Source organism: Vipera berus (genome assembly GCF_964194415.1).
Source record: "Vipera berus genome assembly, chromosome: 2".
NCBI classification, from domain to species: Eukaryota; Metazoa; Chordata; class Lepidosauria; order Squamata; family Viperidae; genus Vipera; species Vipera berus.
Window position 1 is genome coordinate 114,668,129 of NC_138203.1, and position 22,172 is coordinate 114,690,300.

At 43.7% G+C, this 22,172-nt stretch overlaps 1 protein-coding gene across 1 annotated transcript in view; it reads right to left on the reverse strand.

Moving 5' to 3' along the window:
* The window catches only part of PNPLA6 (patatin like domain 6, lysophospholipase), a 177,152-nt gene that overhangs the window by 151,817 nt on the left and 3,163 nt on the right, over positions 1 to 22,172 (reverse strand). The window contains exon 3 of the mRNA XM_081317915.1: positions 5,399 to 5,479. Coding sequence (XP_081174041.1) covers positions 5,399 to 5,437 — 39 coding nt within the window. The 5' untranslated portion in view covers positions 5,438 to 5,479. The remainder of the gene's footprint in view (positions 1 to 5,398; positions 5,480 to 22,172) is intronic.

A 22,172-nucleotide genomic window follows, 5' to 3' on the forward strand; every position in this document is an offset into this window, starting at 1 on the left:
AATGTTTTATAGATGGCATTTAGATCCTAAAAAATTAGAATGTATGTATCCAAATTACCAACCTAAATGTTGGAGGTGTGGTTGTGACGATGCAACGTATTATCATATATGGTGGACTTGCAAAAAAGTTAAAGCTTTTTGGATTAAAATTTGGTGGAATATGCAGAAGATATTTAAGAAAAAGATAAGGTTTTCTCCGCAGTTATTTCTGTTGGGTATTATTACAGATTGTACTGTTATAGAAATTAAATTGATGTTGAATTTAATAACGGCAGCAAGACTTTTGGTATCGCAATATTGGAAGAAGGAGGATCTGCCTACTATAGAAGAGTGGACTCTAAAAGTTTCAAACCTAGGAGAAATGGCAAAAATTTCAGCTTATTTGAAAGATCACTCGCAACAAAGATACATTTCGGAATGGAGAAGATGGATTGATTACATTCAGAATAAATATGGGACTAAAAAGTTTCATTTAGCATATGAATGAATGAGTATGAGAATTCAACAAGATGTATTATTATTTTGCTATGTTTAATGGGAGTTAAAGTGCGTTAGGATTTTAAGTGTATTTATAGATAGCATATTTTAGTTCAAGTTTGTTAGAGGCAATACCCTGTATTCAGCTCTGGGAAGTCGGGGGGGGAGGAGGGGGAGGGAAGGGTGGGCTCTATGGGGAGGTGGGGGGAAGTTGGGGGGAGAGGGGGAGGGAAGGGGGGCTTTAAAATGTACTGTAGAACTTTTCAATAAAAAAGAGGAAATCTTTGATGTTGTAATGAGATTTATATTAAAGATTTATGTACACTATTGAACTATTGGTTAACCCTGTAATCACGTTGCTTTTTAAATATCCAATTGTAAAATGAGAAAATCAATAAAATATTATTTTAAAAAAGTTCCTTTTGAGACAATGCCTTTTTCAAGAGTTCTGCTTTCTTTAGAGACCTAGTTGAGGCAGGTCCTTACACAAATATTTATTTTACTGTATATCTCTGCATTTGGTTTTTGTTGCCTATCTATTGGACCTTACTTTTCTCACCACAGAATTTCATTTTTCTGGATAGATCCCAGTGTTCAAGTTTGAATTTTGAGTCTCTCATCTAAACTGTTAGCTATTCCTCCCAGCTTCGTATCACCTGCAAATTTGATGAGTCTCCCTTCTATCCCCTTATATAATTTATGAAGATGATCTAAGACAGGTACTGCACTGCATGCTTCCCTCCATGTAGATGTAGTTCCATTGAGGACTACTCGCTAAGTGCAGTTGGTCAGCCAGTAGCAAATCCATCTGGTGGTGGTATTGTCTATCCCACATTGTTCTATCTTACGAAGGAATAGGCTGAGGTCAATTTTGTCAAATGCCTTACTGAAGTCTAACTAAACTATGTCCACAGCATATCCCTTAAACATTAATTTAGTCATTTTGTCAAAGAAGGCAATAAGGTTTGGTCACAATCTGGCATAATCTGTTTTTGATAATTTCATGCCAAATTCTATTAATTGTCTTGTTCGTTTGTAAGTGCTCACAAATGTGCTGCTTGACTATTTTTCTAGGATCTTCCCAGGCATTGATGTCACACTGATTTATCTGTAATTTCCCACAGCCACTCCCACCACTTTTTTTGTAGATCGCAACTTCTTACTTTGAAATCATTGCTTTCAAAATCCACATGTCCTTGAGTAACAAAAGAGTAACCCACTTCAAGTGGAAGCTCATCCCCATCATCCCACTGTGTTGGTTTTAAAGCCCAACACCGGGAAATGATTTTATTGTACAAGCCATGTCCACCCAGCTGCTTTGCTGTTTGTTTCCCTGTTTTAGCTTTGGCAGAAAATCATGCCACCCTCAATCCTGCTTCTTTCCATCCATACTGCATAGCCAGGCATCCAAAGGGCTGTGATTCGTGGCTCCCTGAGCTGAGTATGAAAAACTTTCTCCAACTGACATGCATAATGCTTTGGTAACTCCATGCATTGCATTTTTAAAATGTATTTCTTCCCACAGTACCCTCAAATGATAAACTTTTTAAAAATCTAAGAGTTGATCAATTGATTCTTTGATCTAATTACCACAAGGTAGAATCAAATATTTTTTTTGTATCTTTTGAATATTAGGTACTGGATTTGTGCAACAACGCACCCAGTAGATGTGCTATGGAACAGCTACAATTTCAAAGAGAAACTTAACTGAGAGGTGTGCTTTTTCTTTTGATATCTGAAATTGGTATCTGGTACCTGTCTGAGTAACCAAATGTTTAGTATTTTTAAAACAGAGGTATGCATCCTATTTATGATGGAGTAGCATTCCCATCAAGTATCAGATGTCTGATATTTGATATCTGGAAGTCCTTCATATCTAGGAATTTTTATCATGAGAAATGATAATTTTGCTCTTCTCCAGATGAATCAGGTTTGGCCACTGTCACTCATTGGTTTCCGGCTTCTATGTTACCTCATTACAATGCTTATTACGTGAAGTGCTTTCTGGAATAATTAAATGCTGCACAGAAACAATAACCAATATACTATGGCATTGCCCTTAGCTTTTTCCAGGGTTGCAAATTATTCTTGCATTCACCATTAATGTCTGGAAAAGTTATTTTATTCCATAGATCAGGCATGTCAAACTGCCAGCCCACAGGCCGGGTGCATCATGCTGAAACCATGCCCACACAACATCACGTGATGTCGCAAGTTTGACATGCCTGCCATAGATAGCAGCATTGCATGAGTTTGACCTACTGAAAGCTTTCTCTTCCACCTCCACCTCCCCATGCTGATCTGGAGCTGATCTTCCACAAAGAGCTTGATGCTGGAAAGCACAACCGTCACAACCATTGCATCGTGCAGTGGAGAGAATGGAGCAGGCCTTAAGTGAGGGAGCAGAGCCACAGCTTTCAGGAAAAAAAATGGCAAAGAAAGAGGCAAAACAGATTAGCATGCTTTATGGTGTATCCTAGGTTTTTAGGATTACAGACACCATCATTCCAAACTGCTAACCCTTGGACATGTGATTTAATTACTATAATTATTTGAAGGGCACAAGGATGGAGATGAACAGGATGTATTAGGTGCTATGTTCCAATAAAGGAATGGAATGGAATAGAAACAGAAATAGAATCTGGAAGGGACTTTGGAGATCTTCTAGTCCAGCCCCCTACTCAAGCAGGAGAACCTACACCATATCAGACAAGTGACTGTCCAGTCTCTTCTAAAAAAACCTCCATGATTTCTGAAGGCAAGCTTTTCCACTGGTTAATTGTCCTCACTGTTAGGAACTTTCTCCTTCATGCCAGGTTGCTTCTCTCTGTTTCCAACCATTGTCTCTTGTCCTGCCCTCTGGTGCTTTGGAGAATAATTTGACCCTCTCTTCTTTGTGGCAGCCTCTCAAATCCTGGAATACAGCTATCAAGTCTCCCCAATTGTTTCTTTTCTTTAGACTAGCCAAACCCAAGTCCTGCAGCCGTTCTTCATGTTTTAGTCTCCAGGCCTTGGATCATCTTAGTTGCTCTTCTCTGAACTTTTTCCAAGGTCTCAACATCTTTTTTGTAGTATGGTGACCAAAATTGGTTGCAGTATTCCAGGTGTGGTCTCACTAGGGCAGGCATGTCAAACTGCCGGCTCGCGGACTGGATGCATCATGCCGAAACAGTGCCCACCCCATTGCCGGCAATGGGGAAAAAGTTGCAATACGTCATGTGACGTCATCTGACGTTCCAAGTTTGACATGCCTGCACTAGGGTTTTATAAAGTGGTACTAATACTTCATGTGATATTGATTCTATGCCTCTGTTTATAAAACTCAGGATTGTATTAGCTTTTTTGGCTGTTGCAACACATTGCTTGCTCATAGTCAGTGATCGTCCACTGGGATTCCAAGGTCCCTCTCACAGTTACTGTTTTTGATCCAGGTCTCATCTAATATGTACTTATATCTTTGATTTTTCCTGCCTAAATGTAAAATGTTGCTTTTCTCCACATTAAAACTCATTTTGTTGGATAGGGCACATTGTTCTAGTTTGTCAAGATCTTTTTGAATCCTGAACTTGTCTTCTGGGATATTGGCTATTCCTGCCAGTTTAATGTCTATTCCCTCACCTAAGTCATTGATGAAGATATTGAAGAGTACTGGGTCTATGACGGAGCCTTGTGGTACTACTTACTTCTCTCCATGTGGATGTAGTACCATTGAGGACTAATCATTGAGTACAGTTTGCCAGCCAGCTACAAATCCATCAGTGGTGATGTTGTCTATTTCACCTTTTTCTAGCTTACCAAGCAGTAAATTGTAGTCTACTTTGTCAAATGCCTTATTGAAATCTAAATATACTATGGCCACAGCATTTCACTGGTCTATTAATTTGGACACTATCAAAGAATGAAATAAGATTGGTTTGGCATGATCTGTTTTTAACAAACCTGTGCTGGCTACCACTTATAACTTTGTTTGCTTCTAGTTGTTCACAGATCTGTTTTTTGATTATCTTTTCTAGGATCTTCCTAGGTATTCATGTTAGGTTGATTGGTCTGTAATTTCCTGGGTCTGTTTTTTTCCCCTCTCTTGAAGATGGGAACCACATCAGCCCTTTTCCAATCATCAGGTAATTCCCCAGTCCTCCAGGATATGGTGCAATGGTTCTGAAATAACTTCTGCCAGCTCCGGACTTCCAGTTCACTGTGCGGCTGCCATGGACACCTGGAAGACAAGCTCCGTCTTCCTTATCCAGTTTCGCATCATTGGGGAGGGTCCCCCAATGGAAAAAGGGTCGAAGGTCACCCGCAGGAGAACGGTAGCTCTCTCATTAGAGCTGGCGCAACCCTCCAAACTGGCCAACGAAAGACCGGCCATAGTAATATGGCTCGTCACTAGGCTGCAGACATCTTTTGGATGACAAAGTTGTCGGCTAGGTTAAGAATCTGTTTGAACTCCTGCTCACTGCAGAGTTTGTCTCCCAGCTGTTATCTGGGTAGTTGAAGTCTCCCATTACTACTGTGGTATGCTTCTTACATACATTTGTTAACTGGTTGGCAAAGAGTCCATCTATTTGTTCTGATTGGTTGGGTGGCCTGCAGTATACCCCTATGGCAATGGACTAAACGTTTCATTGGCAAGAACCATATTGCATTAAGTATCAATGCAATATAAAGAGGTAAGCCAACAAGCTGATTTTGGAAACATGCAAACTCATGTTTAAAAGCAAAGTGGTCTCTATATGTCACAAAAAAAGATGCATGATGGACAGTTAAACATGCACTTTTTACTAAGCAGGGAATGGTGAAAGGCAGTACTATTGGGTTCTCCACTTGTGAAAGTCTACTGAGCAAAAGGAAGAGAAAGAGAGGAAGAGCAGGAGGAAGTAGATGAGCAGCTATCCATTAGTGAAAAACACAGTGACCATACCTCTTCCTCCTTCTGTGGCTCCGATTCACTTTGCCCCATGATGGCTACGACTTTTCTTCCTAGCCTAGTCCATGAAGGACCCTGCAGGCAAGAGAAAAATGCATATAGCTCCTGGGTTATATGTACATATTCTGGTGATCAAGTTTAGGCACTCTCTGAGAATTGGACAAGATTGAATGGAAGGGAAAAAATGTTCATCTACACAATAAAAATACAGGCTCTGAATTTGCTGCAGTTGTTAAATACAGACTATCTCTAAGGATTTTTAATGCTTTAATATAGTGCGAAAAGAGCTTCTTTCCTTGATTAGTTTCCATCCATTGCTTCATCTTGCCTTTGGGTACTTTAGAAAATAGATTGACCCCCCTCTTCTTTGTGGCAGCCCCTTAGGTATTGGAACACTACTATCATATTACCCCTAGTCCTTCTTTGCACAACTCTATTATCCATAATGCGTCTTTTTAAAAAGGAAATTCTAAGCTCAAAACAAGTTTACTGTCAGAACCCACCCTAATCCACATCTTAGGAAAGAAGAACTCTTGGAGACAGGATTGTCCAAACAGGAACTTTTACTAAAACATGGTTGACAGTGGATAATCTAGACAGTATCTGGAAACTGTCTTGCAGGTCAATACTTTTAAAGTGTACCCAATTAAAACCCCTCCCCTCAGTCCATTTGGTCAGTACCGGATCAGTTGAGTTTCAGGTGTCAAACTCCTCATGGGAAAGGAGAGCCCCAGTACATTTGCAACATTATTACTTCCTCCCCTTCACATTCCAGTTGGAGATACAAACCAGAATTCCCCCCCTCTCCCTCTTTCTTTGTTCTACTTAGTTCAAAGGATTTCTTCCCTGGTCTTTTGTGATGGCCTCCAGGCAGGCTGAATAAACAAACCTTGCATCTAAGGGATAGAGATGGCTCTTAACAACCCTGCCTTCTCTTTCCCTCCTTGGAAATGGCAGAATTCAGTAAGGAGGTGAGATTTAGATTTGCACAGATAGGAGTTAGAAATGAAATATAAATGGATTCTGTGGCCACTACTGTGGCTTCGACAGAGTCCCTAACTGCAAAAATAAAACCATCCTTCCTGCAAGTTGCACAATATCAGGAACTTAAGCTACTGTTGCCCAACGCTGAAACAATTGCTTTACTCTCTTAGTTTGTACATCTCTCCTATTCTTAAGAAACCTCCTCCTTAGGCTATAAGGCACAGAAAAGATAAACAGAAGCTGTTTATTATCCCAGAGAGTAGCTGCCCTGGCCTCAAGAAGGAGAAAACAAACAGAAATTTCTGAAGCAGTCTGATAGCATCTTTTCAGACTAATATTTTTTATTAAAAGGCATAACAGCTTTTGTGAGCTATGGCTCACTTCATCAGATGCAATGCAGCAGAGTGACAAGGTTGTGAAGGGGGGTCAAAAAGGGGAAGACAGAAAAGAGTGTAGCTATGCAAATCCAGGTTGCATATGAGACAGTATTAGTAATCATTAAAATTAACAGATTAAAAAACACTTAGACTTCAATAAGTTAACTCCCAAAAATATAAAAAGTATCCTATAACAAAATCAAATGGCTGATTTGTAAACTCTTTTTAAATCCTCTCATTGTTCCTTCACAGAATCTACAACATCATTGAGAATAGATGTCTCATTTCTAAATTTTTGGGCAAGCAAATAAAAAGTTTCCAAGTTATTATTATTTATTAATTTATACACCATACATCTTTCAATTAAATTAGATTAAAGGGGATGTTACATGTAATACCCTGCATCTTATGTAATGCAACTGAGAATTTTTCTTTCCATTAAATATTCTTCTGGTAATTTGGAGTACTAAAGTTGGATACTAGTCTCTTTCACTTTCTGGGCTGCAGGCATTCTTTCACAATTCTTATGTCTGTAATTTTAACATTTCTGTTTCCTCTTTCAAACAGTGATAAAATACCCAATTATAATGCTATTGGGAAAGAGAATAAACAGATCTTATCTCCCTAGAGATTTATTTTCAAAACTGCTGGATCATTAAACAATTCTACTAAGCATACCAATATGATCTAATTTTATCATATCCCTTTTCACAATCTTTCAGATATATAACTTAACATATTGGATAAAAAAGTGGAGTAGAACAGTACAATGATAAGTTTCATTGAACTTTCTCTAATTCTTATAAAGATTTCATAAAGCTTTCTAATTTTTATCCCTAGTATTTTTCCCAAATTCTTATTCATATGTTGTAATGTCTGAGTCTTCCTTCCAGAAAATGTTAACAATACACTGCATTTTTTAAATATAGCAGAGTGCATCATGCTTTTTGGCTGCAGCCCCAAACCCAAGGAACCTCCACTTCCCTGAGATCCAACATAGTCCTAGGAGAGCACTCAGACCTGGCTCTTTCCCCAAGTGCTGGAGTCAGGTGAGAGGAGAATGTGGGTTACATCTGAGAAAGCAGTCATGGCACTAATACAGTTATTCTGTATTTTAGTTTTATTGATTTTTGTTTTTTGATTGTATTTACTGCTTAAAGAGACCCAAAGTTACTTTTAAGATTGGTGGCTATACGGCTTCTGGATGGCAAGGCGACGCCGGAGGCAGCCATTTCTTGGCTGTCAGCCTCGCGGCTCCGTAGAGTCGCCGAAAACAGCGCCGATCAGCTGTTCGGCGGCTTGGAAGCCCCCACCTCGGGAGAAGAGGAGGGGGTGAGCGTCCAGGTAGGGGTAGAGCTCTCCAGGGCCGCCAGAACTTAGAGTTTTGGTGGTGGAAGGATTGAGCCCCCCCGAAGCCTGGGCATGCTCCGGACTGCGAGGCGTCTCTGTTCCGGGTTTTTTGGAGCAGAACAGGGCGTTTGCAACCATCCCTGCTAGCAAGGAAGAGCTTATGAGAACGAGGACGCAGGCAGAGCGATGCAGGAGATTTTGGTGAAGATGATGTTTTGATCTTTAACTCAATGGACTTTGCTGAATCTGCATGTGAAAGTTCGTAGTTAACAATAGAGGGTGATAATGGCGGCTATATCTTCTAAAGTTCCTGCCCTGAGGCAGCAGTCTTCGGTGAAAACTTCATTGTCCTCTGCATCTGAATCTGTATCAGCTTTTACAGTAAAAGATTTGCAGAGTTTGCTCCAAGAAACTATGGAAAAGCAAATGCAACAATTTGTTGAGATAATGGAGAAAAAGTTGGAGGAGAAGTTTACAGAGAAATTAGCAGAAATGAGAGCAGACATCACATCTGCAACGTTAGGTAAAGGTAAAGGTTCCCCCACACATGCGTGCTAGTCGTTTCCGACTCTAGGGGCCGGTGCTCATCTCCGTTTCAAAGCCGAAGAGCCAGCGCTTGTCCGAGGACATCTCCGTGGTCATGTGGCCGGCATGACTAGACGCCAAAGGCGCACGGAACGCTGTTACCTTCCCACCGGAGTGGTCCCTATTTTTCTACTTGCATTTTTACGTGCTTTCGAACTGCTAGGTTGGCAGAAGCTGGGACGAGTAACAGGCGCTCACTCTGTTACGCGGCACTCGGGATTCGACCCGCCAAACTGCCGACCTTCCGATCGACAAGCTCAGCGTCCTAACCCACTGAGCCACCGCGTCTGCAACGTTAAATATGGCTAAAAGCATTGAGATTTTGGATGAAAAAGTGGAAGATCTTGTTCAAAATGATACTAGAATGGAAGCCAAAATGACAGAAACTGAAAATATGATAGCGAAAATGGATTATGATTTGATTTCGACACAGTATTCTCAGATGGAGCTTGCTTTGAGAATCAGAGGCCTAAAAGAAAATCCTAAGGAAAATTTGATGAAAATGGTTTCTGAGGTTTTGGAAGGGGTGTTGGAGCGACCAGCAGATGAAATAATGGAAGATATAGATAAAATCTTCCGTGTTAATTCGTGGATTGCAAGACAAAGGAAATTACCCAGAGATGTGGTGGTTTATTTCACAAAGAGAAAGATTAGAAATGAAGTTATCCAGGCCTCCTATAATATTGATTTTGTAATGGATGAGCAAAAAGTTTTGATTTTAAGAGATTCCTGCAAGAATTTTAAGAAAAAGGAAGGAATTTGCTTTTTTGACACAAGAATTGAGACGACGTGATATTAAGTTTAGATGGCAAATACCAGAGGGTATGGTGGTGACTTATGAAGGTACGAGGCATTGTCTTACCACGGTGATTCAGGCATGTGACTTTTACAGTAATGTTTTAAAAGCAGTCCCCATATCGTCTTTGGAGTCTACAAAGAAAAAAGGTGACAGAGAGCCTCAACGTTCCAGAGAGAATCCACAAGATGTTGAAGGGTTAACGCAGACAGATGTGAAAGCTACAGGAGTGGGTCAAATTTCATCACCATGGGAGAAGGCCAGAAATTGGAAGAGGTGTGCTGCTTCTGGAAGAATGAAGCAAACCTGAGGATTTAGTTGCATAATTGCAAGAGATAATAATGTAATAAGGATGCTAGAAGGATTAAGTATGTGGGGATTCATTTTTCACCCTTATAAAATAATTATATAATATTTTGTGTTGCTTTAGTTTTAAGATGATTATGAAAATTTAATTGGGAAGATTTGTAGTAGTGTTTATTGATATTCTGTAGGTTATGCTTTGTTATTTGGATGGAAAGTTTTAAGCCTGGAAGGTAGTGTATGGTATTTTAAGTTGTATAATACATTAGGAGAAAGGTTGTATAAATTTGGTTTTAGTATGTTAAAGCTTAGTTGGATAGAAGAATAGTTTTATAAAACTGATATAAATTGTTTTATGTGTGATTGAAATTAATTTGTAATACTTTTATGGGCAATATTGGAGTAGGTAATAGAATATAAGAATATAAGAATGATGTGATTATATAAAAAAAATTTAAGTTTGGAAGTAATCTATGGTATTTTAATTTGTATAATATATTAGGATAATATGAACTTAAAGCTTAGTTGGGAAGAAGAACAGCGTTAGACAATTGATATAAATTGTTTTATTTGTGATTTTTTTTATTGGGTAGATTGAAAAGTATTATATTGTTTTTGAATAATTATTGATATGATATATATATATGTTTGGAGTTTATCTATATGAGTTAAAGTTCGATAGTTTATATAGTTCAGGATTGTTTGCGTAAGCTAGATTATGATTGTTTGTATTTTTATACCCTGTATTCTGCTCTGGGAAGTGAGGGGGGGAGGGGAAAGGGAGGGTGGGGTTGGGGAGGGTGGGAGGGAAGGGGGCTGGGGGGGTTCTTTTTCTTTTCTTTTCTTTTGTTTTTGTTGTTTGTTAAAGAAAAAATGTATTCTAAAACTTTTTAATAAAAAAAAAGATTGGTGGCTATACAAATGTTTTAAATAAATAAATGCTTTCTATAATCTTTTAGAGTACAGAAAACTTTAAGACTTGCACAGCTGAACATTATTCTGCAGAGAACCCTCTTCTATGGATGTATAATTGGTAGAATGCAAAGTTTGAGGTCTTTAGTCTTTTGAAAATCATAACAAGCTAATATTGAAATGGCTAGGATTTCAACTTTCATTGGCTTTATAGAATGTAGGGGTAGAATGTGAGGATTGGAAGGGATGTTACAGGTCTTCCAAGCCTTTCTTTTGGCCACTGAAGGAATCCATTGCTAGAGCATCTATTTAAACTATTTTAGTGAAAGAGAGTGTTAGGCTTGTCAGCCATCACTATCCATCTGATAGTGATGTTGTCTATTCCACCTTTTTCTAGCTTACCAAGGAGTAGGCTGTGGTCTTCTTTATCAAATGCCTTACTGAAATCTAAGTATACTACATCCGAAGCATTTTGCTGGTCTACTAGTTTAGTCACTTTATCACTTTATTTTGCTCCCTGCTTCTTGGGAAACTGCCTCTTTACTGTAGTCTATCACAGATGTCAGTAGTTATTATTTAGCATATGGCATATCATACATGGCCCCTTCATGGATTACTGCCTTGTCGTGGCGAAGGGGCTTGCATAATTCAATGAAGCTATGAGCTATGCCGTGCAGGGCCACCCAAGACGGAAAGGTCATAGCAGAGAGTTCTGACAAAACGTGATCCACTGGAGAAGGAAATGGCAAACCACTCCAGTAACTTTGCCATGAAAACCCTATGGACAGTACCAAAAGGCAAAACGATATGACGCTGGAAGATGAGCCCCTCAGGTCGGAAGGCGTCCAATATGCTACTGGGGAAGAGCAGAGGGCTAGTACTAGTAGTGCCAGAAAGAATGAAGCAACTGGGCCAAAGCCGAAAGGACGCTCAGCTGTGGATATGTCTGGTGGTGAAAGGAAAGTCCGATGCTGTAAAGATTTTTTTCTCCATAGGAACCTGGAATGTAAGATCCATGAATCAAGGAAAGCTGGACGTGGTCAAACAAGAGATGACAAGACTAAACATCGACATCTTAGGTATCAGCGAACTAAAATGGACAGGAATGGGTGAATTTAATTCAGATGACCATCTGGTATACTACTGTGGGCAAGAATCCCTCAGAAGAAATGGAGTAGTATTCATAGTCAATAAAAAAGTAGGAAAAACAATACTGGGATACAATCCTCAAAATGACAGAATGATCTTAGTTCGAATCCAAGGCAAACCATTCAATATCACAGTAGTCCAAGTCTATGCCCCAACCACCGGTGCTGAAGAGGATGAAATTGACCGGTTCTATGAAGCCCTACAGCACCTTATAGAACTAACACCCAAAAATGATGTCCTTATCATCATGGGGCATTGGAATGCTAAAGTAGGAAGCCAAAAGATAACTGGAATAACAGGCAGGTTTGGCCTTGGAGTACAAAATGAAGCAGGGCACAGGTGGATAGAATTTTGTCAAGAGAATACGCTGGTCATAGCAAACACTCTTTTCCAACAACCCAAGAGACGGCTTTACACATGGACATCACCAGACGGTCAACACAGAAATCAGATTGACTATACAGTATGCTCTGCAGCCAAAGATGGAGAAGCTCTATACAGTCAGTAAAAACAAGACCAGGAGCTGACTGTGGCTCAGACCATGAGCTTCTTGTTGCAAAGTTTAGGCTTAAATTAAAGAAAGTAGGGAAAAGCACTAGGCCAGTCAGGTATGAATTACCGTATATACTTGAGTATAAGCCGAATTTTTCAGCCCACTTTTTGGGCTGAAAAACTCCACTTCGGCTTATACTCCAGTCAACAAAAAAAAAGAACTGTCCCTTCGTTCGGAACAGGCTGCTGAGAGAAGCTGCCTCGCCTGCTGCGCCCCCAACAACCGCCGCCGCTTTCCCCCCCATCTCTCGCTCGGCCGCTGCCTCGCCTGCTGCGCCCCCAACAACCGCCGCCGCTTTCCCCCCCATCTCTCGCTCGCCCGCTGCCTCGCCTGCTGCGCCCCCAACAACCGCCGCCGCTTTCCCCCCATCTCTCGCTCGCCCGCTGCCTCGCCTGCTGCGCCCCCAACAACCACCGCCGCTTTCCCCCATCTCTCGCTCGGCCGCTGCCTCGCCTGCTGCGCCCCCAACAACCGCCACCGCTTTCCCCCATCTCTCGCTCGGCCGCTGCCTCGCCTGCTGCGCCAACAACCGCCGCCGCTTTCCCCCATCTCTCGCTCGACCGCTGCCTCGCCTGTTGCGCCCCCAACAACCGCCGCCGCTTTCCCCCATCTCTCGCTCGGCCGCTGCCTCGCCTGCTGCGCCCCCAACAACCGCCGCCGCTTTCCCCCATCTCTCGCTCGGCCGCTGCCTCGCCTGCTGCGCCCCCAACAACCGCCGCCGCTTTCCCCCATCTCTCGCTCGGCCGCTGCCTCGCCTGCTGCGCCCCCAACAACCGCCGCCGCTTTCCCCCATCTCTCGCTCGGCCGCTGCCTCGCCTGCTGCGCCCCCAACAACCGCCGCCGCTTTCCCCCATCTCTCGCTCGGCCGCTGCCTCGCCTGCTGCGCCCCCAACAACCACCGCCGCCGCTTTCCCCCATCTCTCGCTCGGCCGCTGCCTCGCCTGCTGCGCCCCCAACAACCACCGCCGCCGCTTTCCCCCATCTCTCGCTCGGCCGCTGCCTCGCCTGCTGCGCCCCCAACAACCGCCGCCGCTTTCCCCCATCTCTCGCTCGGCCGCTGCCTCGCCTGCTGCGCCCCCAACAACCGCCGCCGCCGCTTTCCCCCATCTCTCGCTCGGCCGCTGCCTCGCCTGCTGCGCCCCCAACAACCGCCGCCGCCGCTTTCCCCCATCTCTCGCTCGGCCGCTGCCTCGCCTGCTGCGCCCCCAACAACCGCCGCCGCTTTCCCCCATCTCTCGCTCGGCCGCTGCCTCGCCTGCTGCGCCCCCAACAACCGCCGCCGCTTTCCCCCATCTCTCGCTCGGCCGCTGCCTCGCCTGCTGCGCCCCCAACAACCGCCGCCGCTTTCCCCCATCTCTCGCTCGGCCGCTGCCTCGCCTGCTGCGCCCCCAACAACCGCCGCCGCTTTCCCCCATCTCTCGCTCGGCCGCTGCCTCGCCTGCTGCGCCCCCAACAACCGCCGCCGCTTTCCCCCATCTCTCGCTCGGCCGCTGCCTCGCCTGCTGCGCCCCCAACAACCGCCGCCGCTTTCCCCCATCTCTCGCTCGGCCGCTGCCTCGCCTGCTGCGCCCCCAACAACCGCCGCCGCTTTCCCCCATCTCTCGCTCGGCCGCTGCCTCGCCTGCTGCGCCCCCAACAACCGCCGCCGCCGCTTTCCCCCCATCTCTCGCTCGCCCGCTGCCTCGCCCGCTGCGCCCCCAACTCACCGCCGCCGCCGCTTCCCCCCCATCGCCCGCTGCCTCGCCCGGGACCAGCGGTGGCGCAGCAGCCCAGCCAGCCACGTGGAAACAACGCTTTACTGCCACACACACACACACACACACGCACGAGGGAAACAAGCTTGACTGCCACACACACACACAAACAAGCCCCCCCCCCCACACACACACGCACAAGGAGGGAAACAAGCTTGACTGAGGAGGGAAACAACACTTGACTGCCCCCTCCCCCCCACACACCCACACCCACGAGGAGGGAAACAACGCTTGACTGCCGCCTCCCTAGCAGACCTCCCCATTCCTGTTAGAAATGGAGCCCAGTACTTCTAATCCTGCACCAAAACAAAGACGCAGGTCATACGAAGCTGCTTTCAAACTAAAGGTTGTGTCAAGAGCAGAAAAAAGCAATAACAGTATTGCAAGTAGGGAATTTGGTGTTGATGAAAAACAAGTGAGGGAGTGGCGGAAAATGAAAGCTGAGTTGGAAAAGATTCCAAAGGCAAAAAAAGCTCGACGTGGTTTAACAACTCCATATGTGGCTCTAGAGACTGAATTGCATAAATGGGTTATGGAGTGTCGTCAAAATGGTTACTGCGTAACACGCATGGGAATTCGCTTACGTGCCCTTCAAATGGCTAAAGATGACAAATTAAAAGTACCAGGCATTGAAAATTTTGTTGCGTCAGCAGGATGGTGTACTGGCTTAATGAATAGGTATGGCCTATGTTTGCGGCAAAGAACAAAGATTTCACAGAAGTTGCCAAAAGACCTTGATGAAAAAGTGATGTCATTCCATTCATTCATCATAAAACAAAGAAAGATCCATAACTATGACCTGGGAGATATTGGGAATATGGATGAAACACCTATGACCTTTGATCTTCCAAGCAACAGAACCGTGGCAAGTTTGGGAGACAAAACTGTTTTACTCAGAACCACAGGTAATGAGAAAAACCATTTTACAGTTGTTCTGTCATGTTTGGCTAATGGAACTAAGCTGCGGCCTGTCATTATTTTTAAAAGAAAGACCTTGCCTAAAAAGGTCAAATTCCCACCACGAATTACAGTGCGCCCACATGTTAAAGGCTGGATGGATGAAGATGGAACAAAAAAGTGGCTGGAAGAAGTTTGGAATGGACGACCAGGAGCAGCCTTAAAGAAAAAACCATCATTGCTAGTTTGGGATATGTTCAGAGCCCACACATCTGATGACATAAAAACATTGGCAAAGTCTTCTCAAGTTACTTTAGCCGTTATTCCAGGTGGGCTTACATCTGTATTACAGCCCTTAGATGTGTGTTTAAATAAACCTTTCAAAGACCGTGTGCGAAAGATGTGGTGCGAATGGATGTCATCTGGTCAAGCCCGACTAACAAAAGGTGGAAATATAATGAAGCCTGACATAGAACTGATAGCAAAGTGGGTTCGTGATGCATGGGAAGAGATTCCAGAGGACATGGTGAAGCACGCCTTCAGGAAATGTGGCATAAGTAATGCTATGGATGGCAGTGAAGACACTGCTTTGTATGAGGACAACAACTGTGATAGTGATGACAGCGAACTCTGTGACAATGTATATGATGATAACCTCACACCAGCTACAGCTGAAGCTCTGTTTGCAGATACAGATGAGGAGGAGGAATCCAGTTTTGAAGGATTTTGATGCTTGTGTTTTAGCTTGGTTGCTTATTGAGTTAAGGTTTTTGTACATTTAAAGTTATTGTTAATACTTTAATGTTATATATTGTTTTTGTTGAATATACTGATAATATATTGTTTTTGTTGAATATACTGATAATATATTGTTTTTGTTGAATATACTGATAATATATTGTTTTTGTTGAATATACTGATAATATATTGTTTTTGTTGAATATACTGATAATATATTGTTTTTGTTGAATATACTGATAATATATTGTTTTTGTTGACCCTCTTTTCCACATGCCTCAATTAAAGCAATTTTATTGTTATCTACCTGTATTTTTATTTTTGAAATTTACCGTGAGCTGCTGCATTTCCCAGCCTCGGCTTATACTCGAGTCACTAACTTTTTCCAATTTTTGGGGGTAAAATTAGGGGTCTCGGCTTATATTCGAGTCGGCTTATACTCAAGTATATACGGTAAATCATGTCCCTGTTCAATATACAGTAGAGGTGACAAATAGATTTAAGGAATTAGATCTGATAGACAGAGTGCCTGAAGAACTATGGACAGAGGTTCGCAACATTCTACAACAGGTAGCAACCAAAACCATCCTAAAGAAAAAGAAATGCAAGAAAACAAAATGGCTGTCTGAGGAAGCTTTGCAAATAGCTGAGGAAAAGAGGGAAGCGAAAGGCAAGGGAGAAAAAGAAAGATATGCCCAATTAAATGCAGAATTCCAAAGAATAGCTAGAAGAGATAAGAATGCCTTCTTAAATGAACAATGCAAAGAAATAGAAGAAAACAATAGAATAGGGAGGACCAGAGATCTTTTCAAGAAAATTGGAGAGATGAAAGGAACGTTTCATGCAAAAATGGGCATGATAAAGGACCAAAATGGCAGGGACCTAACAGAGGCAGAAGAGATTAAGAAGAGGTGGCAAAATTACACAGAAGAACTATACAAGAATGAGCTTAACATCCCTGATAATCACAATGAGGTGGTCACTGACCTCGAGCCAGACATCCTAGAATGTGAAGTGAAGTGGGCCTTAGAAAAGCTGAGCAACAACAAAGCTAGTGGAGGTGACAGTATTCCAGCTGAGCTATTCAAAATCTTAAAAGACGATGCAGTAAAAGTGGTACACTTAATTTGCCAGCAAATTTGGAAAACTCAACAGTGGCCACGGGATTGGAAAAGATCAGTTTACATTCCAATTCCAAAGAAAGGCAGTGCCAAAGAATGTTCAAACTATCGCACCATTGCACTCATTTCTCATGCTAGCAAAGTTATGCTTAAAATTCTACAAGCTAGACTCCAGCAGTATGTGGATTGAGAACTACCAGAAGTACAGGCAGGATTTCGAAGAGGCAGAAGAACAAGAGATCAAATTGCTAACATACGCTGGATCATGGAGAAAGCTATAGTTCCAGAAAAACATCTACTTCTGCTTCATTGACTATGCAAAAGCCTTTGATTGTGTGGATCATAACAAACTGTGGCAAGTCCTTAAAGAGATGGGCATACCAGACCATCTTATTTGTCTCTTGAGAAACCTATATGCAGGCCAAGAAGCAACAGTGAGAACTGGACACGGAACCAGTGGCGTAGCGTGGGTTGTCAGCACCCAGGGCAAGGCAAGTAATTTGCGCCCCCTAACCCGTGGATTTTAGCACTCGAGTCTCTTCCACTAGCTCAGGAATTCTGGGAGTTGAAGTCCATGAGTCATAAAAGAGCCAAGGTTGCCTACCCTTGAGTTAGGTTCAAGGCAAAAAAGGGTCTCTGGAGAAGAGGGAAAATGCTAGTTTAAAACTGAAACAAGGCAACTTTAAGCTGCCTCAGCTGTGATTTAGGATGAGACAAAGAGAGGACATGGCGTTGAAAATGGTTAATGGGGCATGTTTGTTCCACTCTTAGTGGATGTCAAGATAAACCCCACGAGAGAATGACCTTACAACAGATGTGAATAGGCTTGGACTACGTTTGTAGATTGAGTGCATACATCACATGGAGCGATGATGGGCTTCATCAAGATTTATGATCCCACAATTGGCTAGTTTTCTCCATCTTGTCCTAAACCCTGGATACCAACCACGGTTTATGGCTTAGCATGTGGTGTGGGGTGACCCAACATGTTAGGCAACAAACAATGACTTCCAACTTACAATGCCTCAGCTTCCCAAGGTTATTCCAAAGCCGGAAAAGCCAACCAACCCACCCTGCAGCTTTGCCTGCTTAGGCTGAACCCCAGGAGTTCATACTTGCTGTGGCGCCTGACCTATTTTCTGCCCAGACGCTGCTTATCCAAGCCAAGCCGCCTCCTTCTCTTTGGCACCTCGCCCCAAAGATTCGCCGGACTGGCTGGAAACTCTCGCTGCTGGCGACGTGTGTCGGGGGGGCGTCCCGATCACCTCCTGCAGGGGGAACCGAGTGGCCACAGAGAGTCAATACGGCAGGAGGAGGAGGAGAAGGAGGAGGAGGAGGAGCAGCAAGCCGCCGCAGGTGCGGCGGCTGCAGTTGTTACCTTTACCTCTGGGAAAGGAGGAGACGGGGGCGGGAGCTGGGTCGGGGGGGCCGGGCTTGCAGGTTGAGAGCCAAGCGGAGGAGAGCCGCGGCGGGAGAAAGAGAGGGAGGCGAGACGCCGCCAAGCCTCTCCACCCCCACCTGAGAAAGGAGGCGATCCGCAGCCGCGAGAGGAGGGGATCCCGCTCTGGCTGGGCGCAGCGAATGCGGTTGCTTTCTACGCTCCGCCCACTCACTCGCTCCTCCGACCCTCGGCGAAGCAGAATCGTCCCCCTCCGGCGAGCTTAATGGGCGCCCCCCCAGATGTTGCGCCCGGTGCGGCCGGCCCCCCCTGCACCCCCCATGCTACGCCACTGCACGGAACCACTGATTGGTTCAAAATTGGGAAAGGAGTCCGACAAGGCTGTATACTGTCGCCTTGCCTATTTAACTTATATGCAGAGCACATCATGAGAAAGGCAGGGCTAGATGAATCAAAAGTTGGAATTAAGATTGCCGGAAGAAACATCAACAACCTAAGATATGCAGATGATACCACTCTAATGGCAGAAAGTGAAGAGGAACTAAAGAGCCTCTTGTTGCGAGTGAAGAAGGAGAGTGCAAAACTTGGGTTGAAACTAAACATTAAGAAAACCAAGATCATGGCGTCCGGTCCTCTCAATTCCTGGCAAATAGATGGGGAAGAAATGGAGGTAGTGGCAGATTTTATTTTCCTGGGCTCCAAGATCACTGCAGATGGGGACTGTAGCCAAGAAATTAAAAGACGCTTGCTCCTGGGAAGGAAAGCCATGGCAAATCTAGACAGCACACTAAAAAGCAGAGACATCACCCTGTCAACAAAAGTGCGTATAGTCAAGGCTATGGTCTTCCCAGTTGCAATGTATGGCAGTGAAAGCTGGACCATAAGAAAGGCTGAGCGCCAAAGAATTGAGGCCTTTGAACTATGGTGCTGGAGAAGACTCCTGCGAGTTCCTTGGACTGCAAGGCGATCAAACTGGTCAGTCCTAGAGGAGATCAACCCTGACTGCTCTTTAGAAGGCCAGATCCTGAAGCTAAAACTCAAATACTTTGGCCACCTAATGAGAAGGAAGGATTCACTGGAGAAGAGCCTAATGCTGGGAAAGATTGAGGGCAATAGAAGAAGGGGACGACAGAGAATGAGGTGGCTGGATGGAGTCACTGAAGCAGTAGGTGTGAGCTTAAATGGACTCCAGAAGATGGTAGAGGACAGGAAGGCCTGGAGGAACATTGTCCATAGGGTCGCGATGGGTCGGACACGACTTCGCAACTAACAACAACAACAACAATATCATACACGGACCAGCAATATATATTAACATTTTAACTACTCAATTACTAGAACAGTGCTAGGCTGCATTAACAGAGGGATAGAATCAAGATCAAGTGAAGTACTAATACCACTTTACAATGCTTTGGTAAGGCCACACCTGGAATACTGCATCCAGTTTTGGTCACCACGATGTAAAAAAGATGTCGAGACTCTAGAAAGGGTACAGAGAAGAGCAACAAAGATGATTAGGGGGCTGGAGGCTAAAACATATAGGGAACGGTTGCTGGAATTGGGTATGTGTAGTTTAATGAAGAGAAGGGTGAGGGGTGACATGATAGCAGTGTTCCAATATCTCAGGGGCTACCACAAAGAAGTCAAGCTATTCTCCAAAGCACCTGAAAGCAGGACAAGAAGCAACGGATGGAAACTAGTCAAGGAGAGAAGCAACCTAGAACTAAGGAGAAACTTCCTGACAGTTAGAACAATTAACCAGTGGAACAACCTGCCTCCAGAGGTGGTGAATGCTCCAACACTGGAGGTTTTTTTAAGAAGAGACTGGACAGCCATTTGTCTGAAATGGTATAAGGTTTCCTGCCTGAGCAGGGGATTGGACTAGATGACCTCCAAGGTCCCTTCCAACTTTATTATTATTATTATTGTTACCCAATAAATACGTTAAAAAGATCTATGTTCAAATATCAATGTCTATGCCATCTAACCATTGAAGTGCAGCATCATTTATTTTTTTAAAAAATCAGATACTGGACCATTATATGCCCTCAACTTACAGCCAGTCATGATATGATCTACAGTTTGACATGGGACCCCACAATTACACTGAGGAGAGGATACAATGCCCCATTTATACAGAGTCCCTTAAGGTGCAAATCCTATTCAGGATTGCCATTGCTGACATGGTAGTTCAAAGCCTGGCACCTTTTTGTGAGGTCATTTATATGTCATCCTATGTTTGGCTGTTCAGTAACCCATTTGTCTTTCCACTGAGAATTGATCTTAAAGTTGCTGGGTAGATGTTGTGTAAGTGCCATTGGGAGCTTCCTGGATTTGTGTCTTCTTGCTGATAAAAGAGGAAGGTCAGCATGCACTGGTAGCAGTTCATGATTTTTCTGTGTTCTTTCACTAGTACATCTTGCCTTCATAAAGCTGAGGATGCTACCATGTTTGCCCAAAAGTAAGATCTACCCCGAAAATAAGCCCTAGCTTGATTTTTGGGGTGGGCCTAATATAAGAGCTCCCCCCCAAATAAGCCCTAGTTTTGGGGCGAGGAACATACCTAAAAATCAAGCTAGGGTAAGGTGGAGCTGCCCCACGTGCCCCACACCCCATTACCATTGCAGCCAGGCCTCCCATGAATCGACACCTGCCTTACCAGCTCACTTATTCTGCAGTACGCCCCGGCCTGCATTTCGTTGTCAGAAGCCTTCTGTAAAGGCCTCTGATGGCGAAATGCAGGCCAGGGAGGGGCGCCATGTGCATCAATCTGGAGCTTCATTCTCAGCTGCAGAGGCATTTCCTTCAGCCACAGAAGAAGTGGGCTGACTGGGTGGGGCTGTTGGTGCCGCCGCTGCAAGGTGAGACCATGGAAAAGACACCGCCGCCCCCCCCCCCCAAAAAAAAATAAGACCTGGTGCTTCTTTTGGAAGAAAAAAAAATACCAGGTCTTATTTTTTTGAGAAACACAGTATATGAAGCAAGTTGGAGTGGTGTCATTGAGTGTGGTGTCTAATTTACTAGTATGGTAGCCGTTAAGCCATATAGGGATCACACTATTCTGCTGCAGAGTAGTCCAACCTAGTGTTGATGACCTGAGGGTGAAGCTCCCCATTTAGTTCCACATAATTTCTGAAGTATGTTGTTCCTAGTATTATTTTTTGCCACCGTATTCTCTAGCTGTTTCCCAAGATTTTAAAATCTTTGGGTAAGAGGCTGTAAGCCACTTCCATGTTTTTTTCTTGCACAGCTATGTCCAAATCATCTGTGTGTCCAAATTTGTGTTCCCTTGATGCTGGCATATCTGATATATAAATTGAATAGTGTAGGTGCCATTACAGAGCCTTGGGGGAGGCTGTTATTCACTCTTCTTATCTTACTTATGTTGTTCCCCATTATCTGAAAGGACCTATCACTCAGTATGTTATTAATTAGTTTTTTGCAGGGGATAATATCGCACAGTTTGTACAACAACCCATCAAAGCTGTTTGAATACATTCAGGATCACTCGACAAGCTTTATTATGAATGATTCTGAAGTTGCTAAAAGGCTGCAGAATACAGAACAGGTTATAAAACCTACCAGTATTACAATTTTTCCTGTCCATAGAGCTAAATCAAAAACTAGTTAGTAATGGAAAGCCTGTTTTGGAAAGCAACAGAGCTAAAATGCCAGTTGTAGAAATAAGAGGAAGCTCTGGGACTGCAATAAGCAATTTTATCAGTCTTGGATGAAAGCCATCCTATGTAATGGATACAGTCAAGTGTATGGGGAAAACACCAGCTGTGCTCTCCCCTATTCTTGTTTAATCTGTATTCCATGGGAAGAGCACTGTCCTCCTAAAGAAGAA